This window comes from Toxotes jaculatrix, chromosome 24 (genome assembly GCF_017976425.1).
Source record: "Toxotes jaculatrix isolate fToxJac2 chromosome 24, fToxJac2.pri, whole genome shotgun sequence".
NCBI lineage: Eukaryota > Metazoa > Chordata > Actinopteri > Toxotidae > Toxotes > Toxotes jaculatrix.
Genome location: NC_054417.1, coordinates 1,136,081 through 1,159,790, shown reverse-complemented (window position 1 = coordinate 1,159,790; position 23,710 = coordinate 1,136,081). Strand labels below are relative to the sequence as shown.

At 46.1% G+C, this 23,710-nt stretch overlaps 1 protein-coding gene across 1 annotated transcript; it reads right to left on the bottom strand.

Annotated features, from left to right (window-relative positions):
* Nucleotides 1–3,399: 3,399 nt before the first annotated feature.
* LOC121177841 (zinc finger protein GLI2-like) lies at nucleotides 3,400–22,918 on the bottom strand. Its single transcript, XM_041032216.1, has 11 exons — nucleotides 22,822–22,918; nucleotides 21,246–21,428; nucleotides 17,048–17,249; nucleotides 16,766–16,958; nucleotides 15,477–15,587; nucleotides 13,460–13,600; nucleotides 11,888–12,037; nucleotides 10,173–10,337; nucleotides 8,950–9,228; nucleotides 6,498–6,846; nucleotides 3,400–6,278 (listed from the first exon to the last, which is right to left on the bottom strand). The coding sequence occupies exons 1-11, from the start codon at nucleotides 22,901–22,903 to the stop codon at nucleotides 4,105–4,107; spliced, it is 4,029 nt and encodes a 1,342-aa protein (XP_040888150.1). The 5' UTR covers nucleotides 22,904–22,918; the 3' UTR covers nucleotides 3,400–4,104.
* Between the last annotated feature and the right edge of the window lie 792 nt (nucleotides 22,919–23,710).

The following is a 23,710-nucleotide window of genomic DNA, read 5'->3' as shown; positions in this document are numbered from 1 at the left end:
CATGTGCAATAATAAAACAATAATGCAGCGCTGTGGTGATGTGATGTGGTGTCATCAGGAAGTGGAGGTCAGAGCTGAGCTCTCCTTCACGTCAGAGTGCGTCTGCTGGTTCGACCGTCACAGCTTTGATTGGACCGGTGGCATACATGATGGACCCGGTGTCTGACCGCACAGGGCGGGGAGTTCTGGGACTCGTGTGCCGGTGGGTGGTGTCACTGGCGGCTCCACAGAAACGACAGAGGAAGAAGAATTCATTTCCTTTTGCTAAACAGACATTTAGCCTGGGACCGTTTTCATAAAACATCTTAAAGTTAAAGGTAGCTCCTAGAAAAAATAAGCAGAGTGTCAGTTTCTCTATTGATCTATCCATTGATCTATGTATTGATCTATGTATTGATCTGTCTAACTCACCACTTCAGCGTCAGCCTGGCTGTAGAGGAGCAGTTTATAATGTCAGACTCAGAGACAGGATGATCCACGCACTCATTCGCTGGCGTTAACATGCATATTGATTTATTATTTATTATTTCACAGTTTGAGAGAAACGACTGTGTGTGAGAGCGATCTCATTTCAGTGCTCGATCCTGGACTTGTGTGGATGGAGTCTGTGGAAACCCACAGCAGTTCAGAGCTAACCTCCTTATTCAGCTGCATCCACACTTACTCTGCCTGCATCACTGGATGAGAAGGAGCCACGAACATTCCAACATCTGAGCCATGATGCTGCTCCGTAGCTGCTTCAACCCACAATTTAACAAGGTCAAGTGTGGTATTATAATATAGTTATGGCTCTGAATGTAAAATGAATCAAGAAAAACATTTCTACAGGAAGATAAAAGATCAGTTTTGATATGTAAATCCTTCGAATGCTTTGCCAGGACACTTCAACCAGACTCTCCTGGTCAGATTCAGTTAAGAGCGTCGGCGTTGGTGGACGTCTCGTTTTGGAGGGAACCTCCTTGTGTTTTTTTCCTCCCACCTCCACTTATTGATGGATCCTCCAGCTTCAGCTGCTTCCTGCTGCTGCTGCTCAGCCAATAAGCCACAGGGATGTTAGAGTGGGCCCTGGTCACTGACGGGCCCCGTGCTGCAAAACATGTCCACCTTAACAAGCCTCATCCTGTGTGTGTGTGTGTGTGTGTGTTTGTCTGACTGTTGAAAAGCTTGTTGCTCATAAAGAAGCTCTCTAACTCTGAGCCCCGAGAGACGCCGGAGAATGCAGCGCGCGCTGTAAAACACATTCCTCCGTAGCCTTTTAAACCCTCGGCAGACAGGCCTGTTTACTGCCCCGCCATGAGCTCAGGCTGTAAAACCTCAGCGCTCATTGGAGATGACTGAGCCGTGCTTTACCTTAGAGTAGCTGTGTAAGTCATTTAGTTTTCATTTTAAAATCTGAATGCACTGAATTTAAGGTCCTCGATCAGTCTTGAACTGGGGACACGGTCCATGGTCTTTACCTCTACATATCACATGTTGATACCACTCTGAAGTGAAACTAATGTGAAGCAGGAAAAACACTGGTGCTTCACAGCGTCTGACACTGTGTTTTCTGACGTTTCTCTGTGTTACAGCACTTCTGCAGGAGGAGGTATGTTGAATAAATGTTGAATTTCCCATCAGTAACTAGTAGATTATGATAAATGTAATAAATGTATTTAATATCAGCACATCAACAGATTTATCTCAGTTCATGGTGTGAAATGCAGATACTAAACCTAAAGCCACAGAACTGAGAGAGAAGCTCTGAGATACTGTCATCTTAGAGTCAGGTTTTTTTTTCAGCTTGTCAGTACAATACTTAATTCCTGCTGGAGGCTTGAGTTAAACGCCTGATATGACTGCCTCAGCAGGAACTGAGCTAAAATCATGTGATCTGAGGTGACATACGTTGCACTGCCATGACTGAAATCTGTTCTTCTCTAACTATACATGTATAATCCATTGGTGGCAGAGGGCTGAAACCCGTCTTTCATCTTCCTCACTCAGTTGTCTCCATCACTAACTGAAGGTGCTGGTAACACATGATCTTTGCACGTCTTATCTCCACCTCTTGTTCGGGGCCTGGTTGGATTTCACAGCCCGGGGCTATTTTCTCTCTCGCTTCACATCTCTGAGAGAATAAGGAATTCCAGTGGCAAAAGCAATCACAAACTCCAGATCAAACGTGTCCTCGACTGAATTCCCTGACAGGCTAAAATCATTTGTTCCTCTCACTAACGCTCAGCGCTGCGTCCCCGGAACCTCTCGCTCCTCTCAGCTGCTTTGTTTTATGTGGTTTCGGCAGCTGCGTCCTCTGGGCCGCTCTGTCAGAGTTAATATTGAAGTACACACAGGCTAACTGCAGCAGCAGCGGCCGCTCTGCACGCGTCCAGCCTTTTCCCCTCCTGTTAGCGTCCTTTTTCATCAGCTTCCGAGTGAGAATTTACATTATGTCAAGCCTGCTCTTGCTGGCGAGGTAAGACGAGGTCAGGGGAAGTTATTTCAAAGCCGTCTTGAAAGAGGTCATGCAACGTCTTAAGAACGTGTGGCTCCTCAGTCTGACATTCAACAAGAAAGGTCTGAGGAAAGTGCCTTGTCGGCAAAGGGTGCAGGAACGTGGCTTCAAAGACAAAAGTTTTGTTGTTGAATTATTGAAGCGATCAACACTCCTTCTACAGGAAGCCATCAGGAGACAGACTGATGAATAATAATAACACTCAGTTACAACAAGAAGCAGGAGAGCACGTGTTAGAGGGCAGAACAGAGCTTTCTTTGTGTTTTAGACAGCGCTCATTTCCACAAATTCACTGAGCCCGAGCAGTCAGCGTTTTTTTTTTAAACTGACTCCACTGATCGTTCCCAAACCAGAACCTAGTTTTTTTTAACAAAGGATCCAAACGTTAATAAAGCAGAGGTTTTAGACCAAACACAGAACCTTACCAAACCTCACAGCAGTGGCAGATCAGGAAACTTTGTCAGTGTGTGTCTTTGACATGGGAGACCACAGCTCGTTACCTGTTACCTTTTACTCTGTTTCCCCAAACTGTTATCTTTCCATGACATAGTAGTAGTTGTGATTAAACAAACTGTAGAGGAGGCAGATCAGGATCTAACAGTTTTGTTTGTCACTGACAAATGACGATGTCCTGCAAATGGAAGCACATCAGAAAATCTGAACATGAGAACGATGAGAAACCATTTATTTTGCTGTTTAGTTTGAATGACCTGCTGTCAAACTGTTCTGATCCTGTTAAAACATCAAAAACATCTGCATGAAGGACAACACAAACTATATTTGTTTAAAAAAATCAATACTGTATTTTTTAAGAAATGTACAAATGATATTTACATTTAACCAGCACAACAAACTGGTGCAAGAATGTACAAAAGGAAAAAGTTGGATTCTCCTCAGATGCTCACTGAAGCCTTCGGCTCTTCTCGCTGCAGGAGCACTGCCCATTTTTTTCAGTGCATGGGTTCATCATTCCAGTCACATATCAAGTCTCTGACGCCTGACACTGAGATGTCACAGTTAATCTCAGCAGCAACGCAGCAATCAAATAATGGCTCACTGAGGACAGTGACTGTAAACTTGAAATGCTGTGATGAGAGAGAAAGAAACATCTCCGTTAAACAGTTTTCTCCTCGAGCAGAAATGAGCAACGTGATAAAACCAAGCTGAGCTCCAGTAATTTACAGTGGAAAAAAACGCGTCGGTGATGATGATACATTCCAAATACTTTTACTTTACTTTCTGATAATTACCTGGTTGCATTTACACATTTTAAATGTGGTCATATGCACAGCATGCATATGTTGGCTGAGCCAGGCACTTAGTAAACTGATCTAACTGCAGACCTGCACAACAACTAAATTCTGTTGTTTACACAATATTTGCTACCTAAGGCAAAAAACAAAAAATATGGCTTTTAAAAAAAGATAGAAAATCGCCATTTTAAATAAGTAACACATGAGACTGTACAAGAAAACGGGAGTCACACACTGCAGAGGCTTTTTGGCACAAAGTCACATCAATGTTAAGTCTGTGGATAAATGTTTATTGGGCATAAGGAGTTCATCACTTCTGCAAACACCTTTCTGTCAGAGGAGTTTTCCATAATGTGACTAAGACATCAAGTTGAGGAACTTACTCTCCTCTGCCAGAGTAGTCAGCAACGAACTCATGTCCCCAATGGCCATGTTTCCTGTCCCCGCCGGCACCGAGGGCAACGTGACAGAGTTCCTGGGCGTTGTCAGGCGAGAGGAACTCTGGGACAAATTCTGGAGCAGACCTGGACTCAGGGTTCCTGACATCAGGCTGGAGTGATCCCCATCATCCAACATGCTATCAAAGTCTATCTGTGCCTGTTCCAGTGCTGTGTTACAGTCTATAGTCCTGGACACCTGGTTGTCGCCGGAACTGGGAGATGTTGCATCATTTTCGAAAGGAGGTACATTCATCACAGGGGAAAGATGATGGTCCAAGTTCCCGTTTGGCTCAAATACTTGAATCTGCCCTGTGTAGTACACGGCATTGTCATCAGAGTTGTTGGTGCAATGAAGTCCTAAAACTCCACTGTTGGATAATTTGGAAGCAACTTCTGGATTCGCATTATTTGGGTGCCTCGTCTGCTGCATCATCTTGGGCCCTGAAAGGCGCCTGTTCAGAGATTTGGGTTCTGTTGGTGGTCTTGGCTGGAGATGACTCTGATTCCCAGTTTGCAAGGGATTCTGGGAGGTCAAATTACAATTCTGCTGATCTGAAATCATGACCGATCCACCACAGTCCTCAATTTTAACTTGCACAGGCTGAAATCCAGCATCAGCAAGATGCATATCAACAGTCTCCATGTCAACTGGCTCCTGTTTGCAGATGGGGCTGAGCATGCTCCCGTTCACTGCTGCTGTGTTACTACAAGTTGGATAGGTGGTGTTTCCATTTTTATCAAAGGGACCGATGCTGTCGTTGAACCTGCACTGAGAGCTAATTGCTTCATTGAGGTTTGATGACTGCTGGAAGCAGTTTGCTCCTGGTTCAGTATTCAGCTGTTTGCGTCTCTGCTGTGTTGTGTTAGAGAGGTTTTGAATCATCTGCTGGTTGGAGCTGAGATTGTTATAAAAGGATCCAAAGTTCTGGTTCTGCTGGAGGACAGCCAGGTTCCCTCGGACCTGTAGTTTGGAGTTGTGCTGGCCAACATCCATAGAGCCAGGGAAATTGGCCCTGCTGTCCCTCGAGGAAGGTGGACTCTTCTGCTGTTGCTGCCCTGGACTCATGCTGGGAGAGGTCAAAACCGGAGTGGGCAGTTTGATGTTTGTATTCACGACAGCCATCCTTCTCTCATAGTACGACTGCTGCTGAAGATTGGGGTTTCCTTGGAAATCTTGTTGATTGGTTGACACTCTGCAGGCTGTGTCTCTGTTGTCAGTGTTGAAGTCAGGCAGCAACAGGTCTTCCTCAGGGATGTCACCCGTCTCCATGGTGACATTCTCAGAAATGCTGGGCGGTCGCAGGCTGTAAGGGTAGCGGTGGAGCCCATCTGATCGCAGGCAGCCTTGTTGGGGTAAATGGCGGCGATCGGATGCAGGAGGCGGATAGGGCTGCATGGTCACCCCCCCATTCAGTGTGCCCATGCTGTTGTAGCGCTGCATTTGTGGCTGGCTGAGAGAATCCACGGTCACCCGTCTCACAGGGTCACTGGCCCGGCGGGGGATGTTAGATGGGACCTCATGAGGCATCAGACTCCTTGTGGTGTAGCTGCTGTACTGCCTGGAAGCCGGGCCTTTGTTAATGGTGGAGGATTCGTGGGGGTCCCGGTACAGGGCTGCATGGGTCTTCAGACACATGTGTGGAAGAGGGGTAGGTGGTGCACCCCCTGTAGCAGCTGCGTATTTCACCTTAAGGTGATAGTGCTGGGCTGGGGTCAGGCTGAGGGGGCTGATTAGGCCCCCTCCTCCACACCCTCCTGCTCCTCCACCGCTTCCTCCACACTGGCTAACCTGACTGGAGCGCCGTGAGATGTCAGCAGAGATGGGGTCATAAGAGTCAGCAGAGCTGAGGTTGCTGGGGCGGTTGGCACCAAACTGGGAGGCCTGGCTTGAGCGCCTGCTGGAGTAGCAGGGGGAGATGCCTGAGGAGCGGCGGCTGAGGGTGTAAACTGAGCTCAGGGTGCTGGAGGTGCTGTCACGGCGCTCTGAAAGGTTTTCCAACAGAGCTGATTTACCGGAGCTCAGCTTACCCAAGCCTGAACAAGGGAAGGACACCGAACCACCACCCATACTTGGACTCTCCAGGAGGGACCCTGTGAATGAACAGATGAAAATGTATGACACTTTCATAAACCAAATCTGTGTTACCACCAAACAGCAGACAAAGTTAGCATCTAGCTGGTGGACAGAGCAGAACATCTGGCAGCTGAAGAGTCAGATATTTTTTTCAGGAGTTGGCGGAGACCTTAATCCTTAATACTTGATTAGTCTTTAACTTGTGTTATAAAAGTGGTGCGTTTCTCTCTTCTCACCGATTGCTGGTATGGGTGGGAGCTTGGTGCCGAGGACTGGGGGTGTTGGGTTGTTCGCCCACCGACACGAGTCCCTCACTGTCTTCAGCCTCTCCTTTTTCAGATGCTCCAGGAGCTGACTGGTGCCGAGCTGCTTTCGGAAGTGGAGACCCACCGCCGCGACTCCGCCGGTGGAATCTTCAAAGCCCAAAGACTCCACAAAGGGCAGGTCGTCCAGGGTGCTCAGGTCCCCCAGGCTTCCCCCGCTGTGCACCGCCATTTCTACTCCACTGTCATTGTTGGTGGCACTGCCAAGTGGTGATGGTTCGCTGCTACATGATGACTGACCGCCAGGGCTGGACTGATACATCTACGAAGAGAAATGGGAGGATGGAGGATATGGAAAGAGCAAGAGGAAAGTGAGGGAGTGATGGAGAAATGCAGAAAAAGGAAGAAAGAGAGTGGACGAGATAAAAAGAGCATGAGAAAAGCAGAAAAGACACAACTATTTGTCCTAAAAAACAATCTTTCTTTACCAGAACAAAAGTGGAACATGGCACGAAGAACAGTGAATCATTGAGTCTTTTATCCTCCCCCGGCTTAATTGTAAATAATGAGTGTTTTTTGGGATAGGGCGAAGAGGTGGGGGTCCACCACAGATTACAGACTGTCTTAGTCTGTCTGTGAATTAGAAATGGGCAGGATGAAAGACTGCTTGAGCCTGAGCCAGAGCGCCGGGCCATTCATCATGAGATGTGATCACGTTTCTTTCTCCAAGAACTCAGCGGTGAGGGCGGAGGCTGTGTGAACATTTAGGTGAGTCTGAAGCTTTGCTTGTCACTCCGACTTGTTTCTGTTAGACTTATGGTAAATAACCTGCAGAGCTTTTCCCTCTGCCAGCAGCACAGCTTCCCATTCTTTACATCTTTTCTTCTGTCTTTGTTTCATTTACACAAATGAAAAGTAATAAATAAAACACAAAAAGCATCACGCAAAGTTTTCTCATATTGTTTAAGTTAAACTGCTATTACTAACATTTCACCATCGCACTCTGCTGTCAGGTTAATGATTTCACATTTGCTGGAGTCACTTCTGAAATATTTACTCATATCGATGTAAATGGGAGTTAATTCGTTGTGTATGGTTCAGTGTTATGAATAATCCTTCCATTTCTCTTTTGTAAAGACTGTAGTGGTTTTAGAGTGTGTATCACTTTGAACAGGTCCTGCCCAGCCTGGGTTTCCTCGCAGACTCTAATATATTCACTGCTAAAAAGCCGTCTTGATCACAGCTTGATAGCTGGCTCTGTTTGCACAGAGCAGCAAAGCCAATTCCCAGTGTTTGAATATTAATCCTGGAGTGGCTTTTATCATGTTCAGGCTGTCTGACGGGTGTTTGATAGGTCTCCACTGTAGGTTTAAACTGCCTGTGTACAGGAAAAGTGACGTACACGGTCTCTTGGATGACATGAGTCAGTGTGTTATAGGTTAGAAACTTCATCTGAAAAATATAAACAGATAAAGAAAGGACTCTCATTCACATCAAGTTGAGTTATTAAAGAAAAAAACGAGCATGCAAACAAATAAAAACGGTTAAAAACATGAACATTTGTTCTTTAAAAAGTAATAAGAACAAATCCTGCTTCACCTAATGATGAGATGAGTTCATATAAGAACAGGTTGATTCCAAAATGTTTTACAGTTTCTGCATTTTATAAATTACCATGAATACATGACAAATCTCAGTCTTTTTTTGGTTTTTTTATAAATCATCTCTTTTTGGAATGAAACTGTTTATTTGATGAAGCAAAATGGCAAAACACACTGAATGATAGTGAAAGGTGACATACAATGGTGAAAGGTATAATGAAAGGTATAATCAGGCGTAGGTGAGCTCACCTTAGCAAAGTCTGTCCGTAAGGAAAGTGAGAAAAGGCAGAGAAATGAAGACCAGCAGCAAGCAGAAGAAAGGTTAGGATAAAGAGGGGTGCTGCTGTTATTCACATTCATGGTCTATTACCCAATACTCAGTCTCAGCTAGTTAGTAGCTGTTAGTATCTGTCCCACCCTCAAAGGGCCGGTGTTGTGTTGCTGTACAGCAGCAGTGGTTATACAACACTGGATGCACAGCTCTGAGAATGTTTTCATTTGTGTAGGTGTGTAGTTTGTGTAGGTGTGTAGTTTATGTAGGTGTGTAGTTTGTGTAGGTGTGTAGTTTGTGTAGGTGTGTAGTGGTGCAGTGTACTGTCTGTCACAGCACATAATATTATATAAAGTGTTTCTGTCACTGCTTTGCTGTCAGACAGACACATTTCTGATCGTGTACTGGCAGAGAAGTTGGTTTTAATCATGGAAAATCTTCTTTGGTTAAATACTCACATAAATCAAATCCCATTATTTACCAGTTTGACTTTTCTTGTGTCTTTTTGCTTTTTCAAACTGAACTCGAGCTGAACCATGTCAAGTGATCTTACCACAGAGTTTTCTGTCTTGATGGATTTGACGTGCACAAAGTCCTCCATGCCTCTGGGTGAGCCGTTGTCTGATATCTTGTCCTCCCTCTGGATTCTCTCTCTGGGCCCCGCCTCGTTCTCGCCGTTCTCCCTGGGCGCCGGCGGCCTGGGCGGCAGGTCGCTGCGCTGCTTCTTGGTGACGTGGGCTTCGGGGCCGTGGACCGTCTTCACGTGCTTCCTGAGAGAGCTGGGATCTGTGTATCGCTTGGTACAGCCGGGGATCTTACATACGTAGGGTTTCTGCAGATGCAAAGAAATATACAGAGAATTCTTCTGTAAACTGGAAGTTCTATATGTAGCTGGAGGAGCTGCAGAATGAATGAATGAATGAAAACGATGCTGATGAGACAGATATAAGTCAGTACTGAGTAAAACGAAATAACTGGAAGACGAGACACACTGAGCTCTGGACATTTTTGTCCTTCTCTTTACATTTTATGGACTAAACATTGAATCTGACTGAAAGAAAATAACAGGCATCTTGTTTTAATATTTCTCTGTAATGCAATCAGTCACAAGCAGCTTCTCAGTGTGAGCGAGATCATCAGATATTTATTGTTCGAGTATTGTTCTCATTTTGTTGGGTTAGATTTATTTACCAGTTAATGCTGGTGCACAGGTGTGTTCAGGTAAATCTGTGTGTGTGTGTGTGTGTGTGTGTGTGTGTGTGTGTGTGTGTGTGTGTGTGGGTTGTTGCAGCGACGGTGAACTCCCTCTCTGCGGTCCTGCTGATGGATAAGCAGTGAGGTTTCTGAAACGCTTCCAGGTTTCATTTTCCATTCGCCGTCTGCAGGTGGTCCCACTCTGCGGGGCGGAGGGGGAGCGGTGAGCATGATTCGCCCTAATGCATTGTGGGCCGTCGTGCTCATTATGTCTACACCTCATTATTTACTCACAAACGTCTGCAGACATACACAGGGGCACTGAAGCAACACACAGACACTGCCGTCGACACCTGTACGGAGGCAAATGTGCAGACTGGAACAATCTGCCTGTGCTGCCTAAAATCTAATGATCTCCATGCAAAGGAAATTTGGGCCACAGTTCGCCGCAGACGAAGATAAACTCCTGTCACTCTGCAGTTTTTCATCTGGGCTGCTTCAGTCAGCTCGTGCAGAGTTTAGCTCTGTGAGGGAGTCAGTGTGAGAGCAGCTGTAGGAGGAAAGGCCAAAAGTCGTCCGTACCTCGTTGGAGTGTGTCCGGTTCTGGTGTTTGGCTCGATCCGAGGCGTTGGAGAAGGCTTTGTTGCATCCCTCGTGCTCACAAACGTATGGTTTCTCACCGGTGTGTGAGCGCAGATGGGTTTTGAGATTCTCCAGACGAGAGTAGGCCTTGGAGCAGCCCTCAAACTGCAGAGCAACACAAAAGAAAGCAGGCAGTGTCAGTGTGTTCAGCAGCTGACAGGAGCTTCAACATCTCTTTCAAACATTAATGGTAGTCAGTATTCATAAAGTTAAATCGATCACTGTCCAGACAGACAGTCAAACCATTATCTGAATGTCAGTACGATGGATTTTGGAGCAACTGAAAATTGGTTTGTTAGTAAAGTTTAAAACTTCAGATAATCTGCTTCATCATTATCTGAAATCATCTGCAGGCTTATTGGTTAAAACATTTATGCTAAGCTTGTGTCACAAACAGTTCACAAGTAAATATCAACCTCTACTTATGCAATTAAGTAGGTTGTTAAAATTTAAAAAGATGGAGCATAAAAAGTCTGATCTGGGCTCCTGAAACAGAGGTTTGTATGTACCTTCTACTTTCTGCAGGTGGATGAAAACTGATGAAGATTTGCTGGGTTTCATTTTGCTTTTGGTGTCTCTGTAATTTCTAAAGACCGTTAAATATTCAGTTATCAGCTCGTCCAAAGCGAATATGTGCAGCTGAGTGCTGGATATCACACTAACATAAAGCAACAGTGTGTTAAACCAGGAAACAGTGAATGCGCAGTTCGTTTATTCGCTGATAAACAGCGTATTGTGATTGGTTTATTGGCTGTTCGTAGCCTGATGATGACGGGTCAGGTCGGGTCACGTGGTGTCGTTGGCGACAGGTGAGAAAAACTCTAATCACATCATGGAAAATAAAGCTCGGAGCGGTGGAGCATCGAAGAGAAAGACGAAAAATGAAAAAGGTATCAGAGGAAGTGAAGTTCGGTCAAACATATTTTTCTTTTCTTTCTTTTTTTGTCTTTTTTAATTTTTTGTTTTTTTTTGGTGTAAATTCTTCTTTCTGGCATTAGCCAGTAACCTGGAGAGGAGGAGGAGGAGGAGGACAGTACGGCGGCAGCAGCCACCAACGTCCGCTCAGCCTCGGCCCGACACAGCGGCAGAGAGGCCGCCCTCACTCCCACGTCAGCCCGACACGGAGGACAGCAGAGACCCGCTGGGTAGGGTTTTATATTTTTATATATATATATATATTTTTTTTAAATAAAAGAAAGTTTATTGACTTAATCGCGTGGTTAAATAACAACAACATAACGTGACCGATGGCGTTTTCAGGATGCAATCATATTATGTAAATCCTGTATGATAGAATATATCTACAGGTGTGAGTGTATGTCCTGTATGAGCTACAGGTGAGGGGGGCGGGGCCTGTTCTCAATCTCTCTCTCTATATATATATATTTATAATAACATAAATGAGCCCTTTGTCAGTAAAGGTGTGGACAATGAATAATGAATCACTTTGAGATGAGATGAGTATAAAAAAGAAATCTTCGGCCCTGCCGTCCCAGGGGTGTGTGTCTGTGTGTGTTTTACCTACAGCATCTTTGAAAAAACACTGATGTGGGTGTGGGTGTGCAGAAATGTGTACAGTGTTTAGAGAGTGTGAGTTGCCGCCCTCCAGGGGCCTGCGGGGGCCCGTGGGGGCGCCGAGGCCATCCGTTACCCACCGTGCACTTGTGTGGTTTCTCCCCTGTGTGTCGGCGCATGTGAACCACCAGCATGTACTGAGCTTTGAAGGGCTTCTGCTCCCGCGAACAGTCCTCCCAGCGGCACACAAACTCCTTCTTCTCTCCATGGATGTGGTCATTATTGATGTGCTGTGGGACACACACACACACACAGTGAGAGAAATGAGTGTTTTTCTGGAGAGAGTTGTCCACTAAGAGGCTCTCATGTTGTTCTGGGCAGGATTTTTCTGTAGAAATCCATCTTATCAGTGTAAATCTCAAAGGAAGGCTGCAGCAGAGAAACGTGTTACAGTCCCACTAATTAGGACCACATAGATTCTTTGCATCAGCCCAAATGAAAGTCGAGTTTAAGAATCAAATCCAAAGCGTCTCCCACAGTGTGAACACCCCAGCTGTTACGAGTTTTCATTGTTTTATTTCAATTGATAAAATCTTCTGGGGCAATAAGAATAATTTCTCCTATTTCTACCTGCAAACTTATTTTGTTCTTGATACTGTGGTGTGTGACAGTCACTGCTGGATGAGATTAAGTTTTTCTGCCAGTCTTACATGACCCAAAGTTTGAGAAGCAGACACAGAGAGAGGGCGCTGTTCTTCCAGAGCAAACAGAGTTGAATCTTTCAGCAGAAAAAAAAGAAAAAATCCTTACATGTTTATCTTTAAGTCTAAGGGAAAAACAGTGGAGTTGTGCCAGGAACAGGAAGGAAGTAATGGAGTTTATGGGAAATGTGGTCTCAATTTGTAGAAAACAATAGCACTGTAACAATACTGCTCACAATTATGTCGACCACAGTCTCATTTGTTTACAGGAATCACTTCAAAGCATCAGAATCATGTCGACAATGAAACACTGATGTTTAAAATGCCACACATAGCTGCTTTAAAAGTCTGTGAACAGTCGCAGAGGTGAGGCGGCGGCGAGGTGGAGATTTTCCTCAGAGAGAACGAAGAGTCTGAGTTTATTGAATGATGGACGGCGGCCCCCCACCCCCCCGCCCCAAGACCCTCACTAATCCCCTCACCCTGCGCCCTCTTTTCTCTCTGTGCTTCAGTGGATGTGTGGAATGCTTAAGACCCTTTTAACCAAGACTCTGCTTGTTGTGATGGGGAGAAAAAATGAAGCATGATGGTTCAGATGGAAGCAGAGGACGCAGTGGAAACCTCAGAACGTGCGTCTGCAACAATTCAGTGGAAACAGTGAAGTCAGAGTTTTCTCATCAGTTCCCAGGTTTCTCAGGTGTTTGCTCAGAAGTTCAGTCTTGAGCTTGGAAACAGACGTAACTCTGGAAATCCGAACAGTGTCCATTTTGCATCTTTTTGCGTGGTCATAAATGTTGGGTGGTGCACAGAGTTCATGATGCAGACCACGAATGATCTAGTTTAGAACCTTTATCTTAGATTTCAGAGGCTGCGTTGCTCACACTGCACCAGGTATTTATCCTGGCAGTGTTTTGCATGTCATGGGTTGGAATCCATCTTTGGTTGAGTTGATCTCAGGATGTTTAGCTTGTTTGTCCCTTTGACACCACAGACAGACAAAGCCACACTTACATGGACCAGCTGGTCCTGCGTGTCGTACTCCTTGCTGCAGCCCTCCCAGTGGCAGTTGGTTTCATAAACGGCCTCGGGCTCCTGTTTGCATTCGTCCCGGTCCACGTCGTCCTTCAGGTCCAGCAAGCTGCTGTGGTGGTTCTGTGGAGAACCCAGACCAAACATCAGAGAACGTAATGTTAAACTGATCCATGTTTGTTAGACGGGACTAGAAAACCCTGACAGCCATTGGACTGAATGATGTTCCACGCTGATTTGCACACACGTTTCGTCCTCTGAGGCTGTGTTTGCACATGTGGAACAGTTTACAGCCTCAGATACAGCTGTTAGGAATCATATTCAGCTGTTTGTTCATGTTTTACCTCATATGAACACCAGAGACAGTAAATTACAGATTAAAGTGCACACAGTTCCATCATGCTTCACTAAAGTTAAAGAGGTTGGAATCACATTTGTTTTGACAACTTCCACCACAAATACACACACGTGACTTGTGTTTACAGCTCCCAGTTCAGCTTGTAGTTAGGCAGTGTGAACCTTAACGAACCAAACACAAAAATACCACAATGTGAACTCTGTTTCAAACAACAGAAAATAATCAGTTTTCACACTCAGACTGCAGGGTTCAACAGGTGGCAACAGTTTGATAGAGTTTTAATCCTTTGATCGGGCCTTTGAAGAAATGAAATCCAGACAAAATCTCCTCACATTTCAAAATGTTTTCTCACTTTCAGCGCTCTGACTTTCAAAAAAAAAAAAAATTCACAGATTTTCCCAAAATATCTGAACGTCCCGAAACTTTCCCGGTTTCTTAAAAACCTCGTCGCTGTCATTACTTTCCCAAAAAGCCTAAAAAAAAGTGTAAAAGTCCCTCACTTTCCAAAAGCAGAGTTTTCTCTTTCAAAAATGTCCATGTGCTTAAAAATGTGCTTTTAAGGATTTTTAGATTTTCTAATAAAAGTGCTTAGTTTGCAAATACGTCCACATCCTGTAATATTATTCTGACTCTCCCCCGAGTTTGTGAAAATCTCCTGACTTTCTAAAAATGTCCTCACTATGAAAAATGTCCTCATACTACAAAAATACTGTCCAAAGACATTTTCACTTTCCTTTCATATCATTAGTTTTTCCAGGATGTTTCGATCACTCACCTTCCAGAACAGTTTTTACTGTGACATGCTCACTGTTAAAATGTCCTCATGTCTAAAGCTCAAAATGTCTTCGCAAAGACAGTTGTACAAGACTGTACATACGTGTGTGAGACAGAAACTGACACATGGCTTGTCCCACCCGGCTTCCTGTATGCCTCCACCAACACAAAGACACACACACACACACACACACAACATGCTGACTGCAGCATGTTTGTCTCTGCCCCACGCACGCTATCTTCATCAATTCTGGTGGCCCCAAGACGACTGCGCGCACCGCCGTCCCCATGCATCAAGCCCAAACCTGCCTCGCTATCGGAGAGGAGCCGCAAATTTGTCAAAAGAAAGAGAAAAAAGCTCCTCAGATGACAATAAAGCCCGGCCAATATTTCATGAAAATGAAGTGCTCTGGCACAGTTTACAGTGGCGAGGGAGGGAGAGGGAGAGGGAGGGAGAGGGAGGGAGGGGGGAGCAGGAGCGGCCAAATGAATGGATGCAAAGCTCTTATCATGTGGAGTTTTTCTTTATCTGAGACATATTTTACAAGGGGGTCAGGAGAGGCTGCGGCCCCCCCGGGGCTGCGAGCCACGCCACGGAGCAGGACACAAACCGAACAGCCGGGAAAATAACACACTGGAACTCATCACTTGCAAATTCAGACGCTTTCTGAAAATGACTGCACTTTACAAACCCTGCCTCGACTTTACCAAGCTGTCCTCACTTTCAAAGAAGCGTCTGGACTTTCTGAAATGTCCTCACACGGCCAGACTTTTTCAAAGTCCCTCATTTTGAATGTGTGAGTGTTTCGATCAGCTAAAGTCAGATAAAGCTCAGAGTGAAAGAAAAGTGATTTTTATTTCTCATACCGGTGAACAAGGAGAAGAAGGCCTCAGTCCCTCTGCCTCACTCTTGACCTTTGACCTTTTGGTGATTATGGGGTCGACTGTGCTGCTGACGGCCGAGTCTCCTCCGGGGTTCTGAGGGCAGAAGAAGATTCAGTATCCAGATTCTTAGATCTGATGGAAGAATTCACATTAAATCATTTAATAAAAATCTGGAATAAGATTTTAGTCGACTAATTCAAACATAACCTGGAAACAAAACTGCAAACTGGACTTTTATTGTCATTATGGCAACACCTGTGGTTCAAATCCAGGTCAAAAAAATATGTCTTCACTTTCTAATCAGTCCTCACTTTAAAAATGTCCTCACATGTCCAGACTTTTTGACAGGATGAAAATGAGCCGCATCAGCAGAAAATCAGAATTATAAACGAATTACAAGACTTCCAAATCACCCGCAGTCCATTGTTTGGCCTTTCTCCTTTCTCTGTCATATCAGGCTGAGTCAGAGATCACATGACTGTCTCACTGAAGAAGAGAAAAACCAGCTTGGTCCTGTGTGGGTGGAGGGAAATGATGGGTCTCCCTTCAAACTGTCTCCCCCACTGAGTGTTTACCTCTGAGGGGACGCTGCACACATCGCATGTGCTGAGGTGGAATCCACAAATCATAACCCCAGTAAACTGTGACCCAGCAAAGTGGGCTGATAACACTGACTTTAAGAGGCAGCGACGGCAAAACAAAGTCCACCGGCAGAACAAACATTTGGAAACTGGAGAAGTGAAATTCCAGGTTTGGCTAAATAGTGTTTCAGCAGCTGCCAACGTGAAATACCTGGAGAGCAAAAAGGGGAATTTCCTTCATCCAGAATCCACAGAGAAATCATTCGAACAATGGAGGACTGAATCATCCTGAAGTACACAAAGTTCCAACGTTAACCCACAAATGTTCCAGCAACAGGAGCACAAGTTGTTTTTCTTTGTGAGACACTGAAACTTGTGAAACATCGAGACTCCAGTGCTGCAAAAAATCTCCGTCCTACCAAAGCACCTCTGTCTTTAATTACACCCCTCAAAAGTTTGATCTCTGGAAACAAAAAAACTTCCAGTGCAGAAAGAAATTTTTAAGTTGTTTCCAAGTGGAGGGAGTTTTTAGGCTTGATCTCAGACGAGCTACACACAATACGTATGATCAGAGATAACTGACATTGTATCCACCCTTATTTCAAAACAAGTTATTTTTCAGGACAAGAATTGTGCACAAGAATATGACTTAAAAATAAAAAGAGCTTCTTTTGACGTGTGTGTGTTTACCTTGGACGTCAGGTCGCTGTTATGGCCGGAGGCGGGCAGGGTGGAGAGGCCGAGGCCCGGCTGCCGGCCGGAGAAGGTTGGCGGCGGCTGGATGAGGGGCGGAGTGTGTCCGAAGGCGCTGAGTCCCCGCTGCTGGGAGAGGAGCTGCTGGTAGGCCATGGGGTTGATGGGATGAGGGAAGGGGAAGGACGGGCTGTAAGGAGCAAAAATGAGATTCACGTCACTGAATGACCAGTATTTTTCACAGTGTGTTTATTTAGACTTGATCTTCAAATGAGTTACCTGAGTCCTCCGACCGACAGGTGTCCGTAGGAGCTGCTTGCGGCCGAGCTGGACCGTGAGTTGTTGATGTAGGCCACCAGTGAGTTGGGCGAGGTGCGGATCATCGTCTGGAGGTCGATGCTGGCGTCTGACAGCGGTGAGATGGACAGAGCCCTCTTCCTGCTCAGCCTGGGCGTCAGTCTGGGGCTGGAGAACCGAGACGCTGTGGACACACAGGTGGGCCGACAGGTCAGTTCATTTCTCAGGCTGTGGTTGTTTGAGGACTTTGTGAGTCAGGTTTAGGGCTGGGTCTCTGCAGACACCTGGTTTTACTGGGACAGAGGTAATAAATGCTGCACACCCCTTCACCTCTGACCCCACAGACACCCTCCGCTCACCTGTGAGACTCGAAACACGCTTAATCTGAAAGAATGATCCCTGAAATCTAAACTGCCTCTCCTCTCCTCATCACTTTGTTGTCTTCTTAGCGTCGGCCCGTTTCGCTCGCTCGCGCTATTTCAGGATCGAGGCATTAAAGCGTCGAGGAGGGAGAGAGCTCTCTTTGCTCCGGCCGGGACCGACATGATTGATGCCACCGCAGCCTCCCCGCGACACTCAAACCCCACGGACACAGAACAACCCTATCAATAAGTGCTGGGGATTGATTCACAGCTAATACAGTAAACAATTTGTTCACGGTGATGGAAACTGAGCCTGGCACAGGATATTATGAAATAAAGTGAAGCCTCCAGGAAGCATGCAGAGACATTTGTCCCAGTGACACCGATTTTAAACAGAAGAAAGGTTGAGAGGTTTAGGATGAAAATCATAGAAAGAAAATGTCTTCGATCGTTGTGAGAGCGACCTGCGCCTCTAAAACTCTGACGTGTTGTGTCTCATTTGTTTAACCTGTGTGAAAACCAAAGTGTAGAAGTGCTGGACTGTTTGAGCAGAGACTTTCAACCACTTAGTGTCAGGAAAGAGTCCAGCACATAACTAGTTATGACTGAATGGATCCCTCAGACTTTAACAGGGCGGCAAAAACACACATTTTGTTTGTGTCCTGGGCTAAGACAACACAGTAACCCCCCCATGCTGCCTTCTTGTCCTTAGCTTTTATGTCTTGAGTCTTTGGTCCTAAGATTTGTCCATCTGAAAGCCAGTGGAGCTGTGCGGCTGACATCTGGCCACATGTGGCGATCCCATTAAGATTCAGACATAACTAATCAATCTTCCCACTATAATTCCCTGCAATTACTTCAGATAAACATCACAGTGTCTGGGTTGTACTTCATGATGTTAAATGAGGGCAATTTACAGAGAATTGATTTGAACTGCGAGGAAATGTATGCAGAGCGATGTGATCGATTCTCAGCTCTGAGATGTAAATTCAGACGAGGACTTGAACTTAAACTCTTCTACGAGCAGAGGAACTGAACAGTTTGATGGCTCTAAGCTTCCTGTTTGCTTCTGTTGGTCCATTGGAGTTATTTCTGATTAATTATTAAATATCCAGAAACAGAGATGATTATTGATCAAAATGTCCCAGAGCCCAATGACCAACAGTTCAAACTCTAAAACTAACATGTTTTAAACACCCAGCCGGTCTCTGAGCTCTCCTCCAGGCTGCCACCCTCCACATGAAGATCATCTCTACTGATCACTTTACAAAGAAACCGTTTTTTTTGAGTGGGGCACATCTGGTGTGGATCAAACCTTCACTTCCTGTCACAGACTGTCAGGAAACCAACTTCTCCCTGCGACAGTGAGAAGCTCGGTGTGTAACCTCCCCGACCGATTAATTCTGCTTTGTTTGCTTTCACTGCCGTCCTTAATGACGGGGGCTAAAAAGTTCTTTCTGCGTACGTTCTCCAGGACAAATCTCTAACATATGTTATCTGTTTAGAAATTGGCGCTTTGAGACGGAGGAGGGGAGATATCTTTATCCCAGGACATATGGAATTTGAATGATGATACAACAAATCCACAGAAGAGAAAAACATCAGCACTCGTTTCTCGAGGGATGTCTCTGCTCAGGAGGTTTATTTCCAAAGACGTTCCTGTTTGTGGGACTGGTGTCATGGGACGCTAATTTGGACATTTAACCAGCTAAAGCTGAGATGTAGCTCAGGTTGATGGTGGTGGAGGTGGAAGTGGGGGGCAGGTGTAGAGGATCAGGTGTGTTTTGTTTTTTTGTTATCGATGATCGCGGCGGCTCGGATGAAGCCGTTCAGGACTGGCAGCCGTATTCATCTCTGTTACTTCCTCTCACCTCTGGGGAGATGTGTTTATTAATGTACCACTTCCCCTGATAAATGGAAAAGCCTGGGTCGACCCCTCCACCCCCCTTACCCTCCCTACCCCCCATCCCCACCCCCACCATTGTAATTTATATCAGCAGCCGCCACTGGGAGGGCTGGATAGGACAGAGAGGTGTGTGAGGACTCATTTGGAGAGCGAATGAGTGTGTGTGTGTGTGTGTGTGTGAGTGTGAGTGTGTGTGTGTGTGTGTGTGTGTGTGTGAGTGTGTGTGTGAGTGTGTGTGTTGCAGCCCCTGAGGCTCGTGTTGCCTCTGTGGTCTGTCTGCAGAGCTGCAGGTTCAAACGATGCCACAGCTGCTGGGAGACATTTTTCTCCTCAGCTCGGCTTTAAAGGGCCAAACCGCTGTTTCTGTGCGTTTTGTACGAACCAATACGACGTCATGTTTTGGAAACTGATGAGCAGTAATGTCAGACGTATGATTTGTGAAGCTACTGAGCTAAGAGCAGTCTGAGTATTCGAGTACATGAGTGAGAGCCACATCAGCAGAAAGATATCTGTTGTGTGTTTGACTTTTTATAATCTTTGAGTTTGGATGCAAACAGCCTTCCTTCCTCTACTCTGGATGTCTGAGAATGAAAATGTTAGTTCTCAGCCTGCTCCACAGTTTCAAATAACCAAACACACACCGCAGTTGGCAGGTGGAATGATTTTTTCTGCTCGCTCTCTGCCCCTCTCACAGCCACATCCAGCAGTTTCACTGAATAACTTAACAATGACATTTTGGTGAGACAGAGCCAAACGTGCTTTCCGTTTGTTTTGGCCTCAGCGCCTGCACAGTGTTTGGAACGGCAGGATACTGAGTTATGACAGCTTTAGTGAGGCCGGCTTCACGCTGTTGGCAGCCCGCCGTCGCTCTCAGCAGCAGCAGGTTTGGCCTCCGACACCATAACACAGCAGGCTCATTCACAATCCTCAGCTCTGTCTGCTGAACCTGCAGGGAAGGGTTTAACCCTGACCGACCGCCTGTTCAGCCACTCAGCTCTGCAGCGTGTGGTTCAGGGATGGATATCAACTTTTCCACTGACCGTAAACTCACCAAATATGTAGTGTTACAGCCAGTTTGCTTCTTGGATGATAAAGTTGGTTTTTACCTTTTCACCTCGTAAACAAACGCGTATGAGCACTTTAAACAAAGAGCAGAAAAATCCCTGAATCCAGCTCCTGAGCATCAGAGCGTCAGAGGAGAGAAGGCAGAGACTAAGATGAGGAGTGTAGTATGACGTTACTCTGTCTGCTGTTCATCATCAGGAGTTCCCCTCCGCCATCAGTCTCCCTCTCAGACACGGCTATGCCTATTAAGGTGCTGAGCAAAGCGCCGGATCAAAGTAGGCACTCATTACATTAAATACACCTGATGTGCCCCGCGGTGGCGTGCACTGGAAATGTCACAGCGGCACAATAAGTCCTCGATGTTTATGGAAAAGTGCTGGCGGCGGCTCGGTGGGGAGAAATACTGTGCAGAGTTGGGCCGGTAGCTGAAGGCCCTCGGCCGTTTGAAGTAGTTTGACATGAAAAATGTATACAAGGCTTTTTTATTTATTCGCCTCTCCTGTGATCTTTGTTTCATCATCCACCTGGACTCGACGCTCTGATAGGAATTTCATTCTCCTTAATCAGTGTCAAAGCAGCTCATTCGATAGAGCAGGGTGGGCTGCTGGGAAGGCAGACCTTCCTTTCACTGCACGGCCTGGGTACAAGCTCTCAGTTGTACCAGTGGAACTGTCCTTTACAGGTGCATGAACATGACAGGCTGTCCTGACGTTCAGCATCAGACACCAGGAGTCGGACATCTTCCCTTTAACCGTTTGATTTGTTTCTGCATCGCTTAACTAAAGAAAAGAAAATTGTTAGTCGCAGCTCTTCTACTTTTAACATGTTTGTTCCCAGACCTACTCACCGTCGATGGGGGTGATGTAGTCGGACAGGTGGGCCCCTGTGGGGGCCCCGGCCCCTTGCATGAGCAGCTCGCCATAGGGGCTCCGGTGGGTGGCCATCAGGTGGTAATACTCTGCAGGACTGGCCCCGGGAGGAGGAGGAGGGAGTCCAAACAGGCCGCGGTCTTTCAAATGCTCATGGGCCACTGGAAGAGGAGAGAGAGGGTGAGGAAGGAGGGAGGGAAGAGGAAGACGTGGACGAGGGAAAAAGGGAAGGAATAAAGGGTAGATAGAAGGATGCAGGGAGGGTGTGAATGAGTAAAGGGAAGCGGGGGGAGAGGGGGTGAATTCCTGGTGTGTCACGCCTTGCGCTGAGGAGATCTCTGAATGGACTGAGGGGCCGGCAGGGCGGGGTCACTGATGTGCAACGGCCCGTGTAGGTGCTCCCACCCCCACCTCACTGTTTCCTCAGCCCCATCAGCAAAACAGTGAGACTCAGTATTTTCTTATTTCTCTATCTCTGTACCAAAGATGCTGGAGTCGCCCTGCACACAGTAAAACACTTTTAAAAGTGTCAGTACCAGTAAGACTCCGATGTGAATTTGCTTTTCACTCCCCTTCTCTCCTGAAGATGCCGGTCTGCCCCCTGCCCTCATCTCAAGTGATGTTTCAGACGACATTAGTGCTCAGGACTTAAAAAAGAACAGACGCCGTGCTCGTGCTGCTCTTACTTCTCGCTTACAGGATCATATTTCCGCCTTAAAAACATCTGAATGAAAATAAAGCAAAGGTCACCTGGAGCACGTAAAAGCTGACGGCCTCCGTTTCCAAACCCGAGGCCTCGTCTTTCAACAAGCTATTTGCATTCCCTCCGCCGCGGTCTCGCCATCCTTTCTCCTTTCGCACAGCTTTATCAGGCCCAGATCTCAGGCGCGGCCGCTTATTTAAGTTTAAAAGCATTGCCACATTACCACTGACAGACTGTAAAAGAAGATTTATATCCCGTCGCGCTGCTGCGCTCCAATCTGTTATTGTAATTCAGCGCTGAAGAAAGAGTTGTCATCACATCCTGGTGTATTTGGGGGGTTGATAAGTATTTGCCAGCACCGTTTTTCTTTTATCAATTTCCACAGATTTTTTTAAAAGGATCTCCTCTTGGTATCAAAGCACCTGGGAGCGCAGGTCAAGGTTTTTCCGCTGCGAGGCCATTTCATTTAATAACGTTTGTGTGTAGCAACCAGCAGTCACGTTATTCAGTTCCCTGCTCCCTGCTGAATATCATTTTTGGACTGAGGCCTTTTTAGGTCCCTCTTCCTGCTAAAACACCACAGGCTTCTCTGGTAATGCGTTTCCACTCCACTGAGTCTTTTACCATTTGAAATCAAATCTTTTTTCAGAGATAAAGTGAAAGGTAGAATCAGATCAGGTGTTTTTCCATCTGAATAATGTTTTAAAAATCAGTAATCAGTCTGTAATAAAATGTGTGAGACAGCAGAGAGACCACAGCTTTTTGGACATGAGTGAAAGATTTTAAAGATCTGAAGAGATTAAAAGCTCCATGTGAAAGTTACAGTCACTGTCTGAGGGGTCTGAGCTTACGGTCAGCGGGGCTGAGTCCTCTGGCGGCTGAGATCATGGACAGGGTCGGGCTGCTGTGCACAGAGCGCAGGTAGTGCTCCATGTGAGGGTTGACGTACGGGTGAGGTGGGCTGAACGGAGACTCGCCCGTCGCTACGGTAGCAGGAGAAAGACGGATCAGGGAGATGTCAGAGATGACGGGGCTGCCGGCCAAACCTGAAGGGCTGCGGGAAAGACAGGAAAACCATAAGGTGACAATTAGCAATGTCACGTAATAATTAAGAAGAACATTCTGTTAGTAGTAAGACTGCGTAAATTCTCCCCTGGATGAAAGTCTGAGATATGGTTTTATCAAACAGACAGGAGGAGGTGGTGTGTTAGGGACAGATTTCAGCCGCACTGTGACACGACCACCTGAGGCGCCTTCACACTCGACTGACTCCTCCGGCGAGCGTCGTGCGTAATCCATCTGCAAACCTGATCCTCTGAGCCTCCGCCTCAGTGTGTACACAGACAGCGTTGAGAGTGAGATCACGTCTAACACGGTTCCTCTATCATGCTTTTGATCTGGGAGAGTCAGAGGACAGGGTGAGACGGGGGTCATGGAGACGAGTAGACCGGGTGGGAGGAAGTGTTGCATGGTGGGTAACCACCTCTCCAGATTACACTTTTATCCACAGGGCATTGTCGGTGTCGTTTATCGGTGTCGATCGTGGGACGTCTGATGTGAGTGTCACACATCAGATAACTGTGTCCCTTCCTCTAGTTTGCAGACTCCATAATGTTTGGAGACATGGTCTATGCATCTGACCCCTGGACTGAACATGTCTGATGGAAGAAAGTTGTTTTTATTTATGAACAACGAGTCTTTAACATATTTCAGAGGTTAAAAAGTCAGGAAACTTCAATA

Coding starts and splice junctions, on each gene's coding strand:
- LOC121177841 (XM_041032216.1), bottom strand. CDS start 22,903: ATGGAGCACTACCTGCGCTCTGTGCACAGCAGCCCGACCCTGTCCATG. Junction 16,959..17,047: donor CTGTCGGTCGGAGGACTCAG/GTAACTCATTTG, acceptor TGCTCCTTACAG/CCCGTCCTTCCCCTTCCCTC. Junction 9,229..10,172: donor ACCGGACACACTCCAACGAG/GTACGGACGACT, acceptor TTGCATCTGCAG/AAACCCTACGTATGTAAGAT.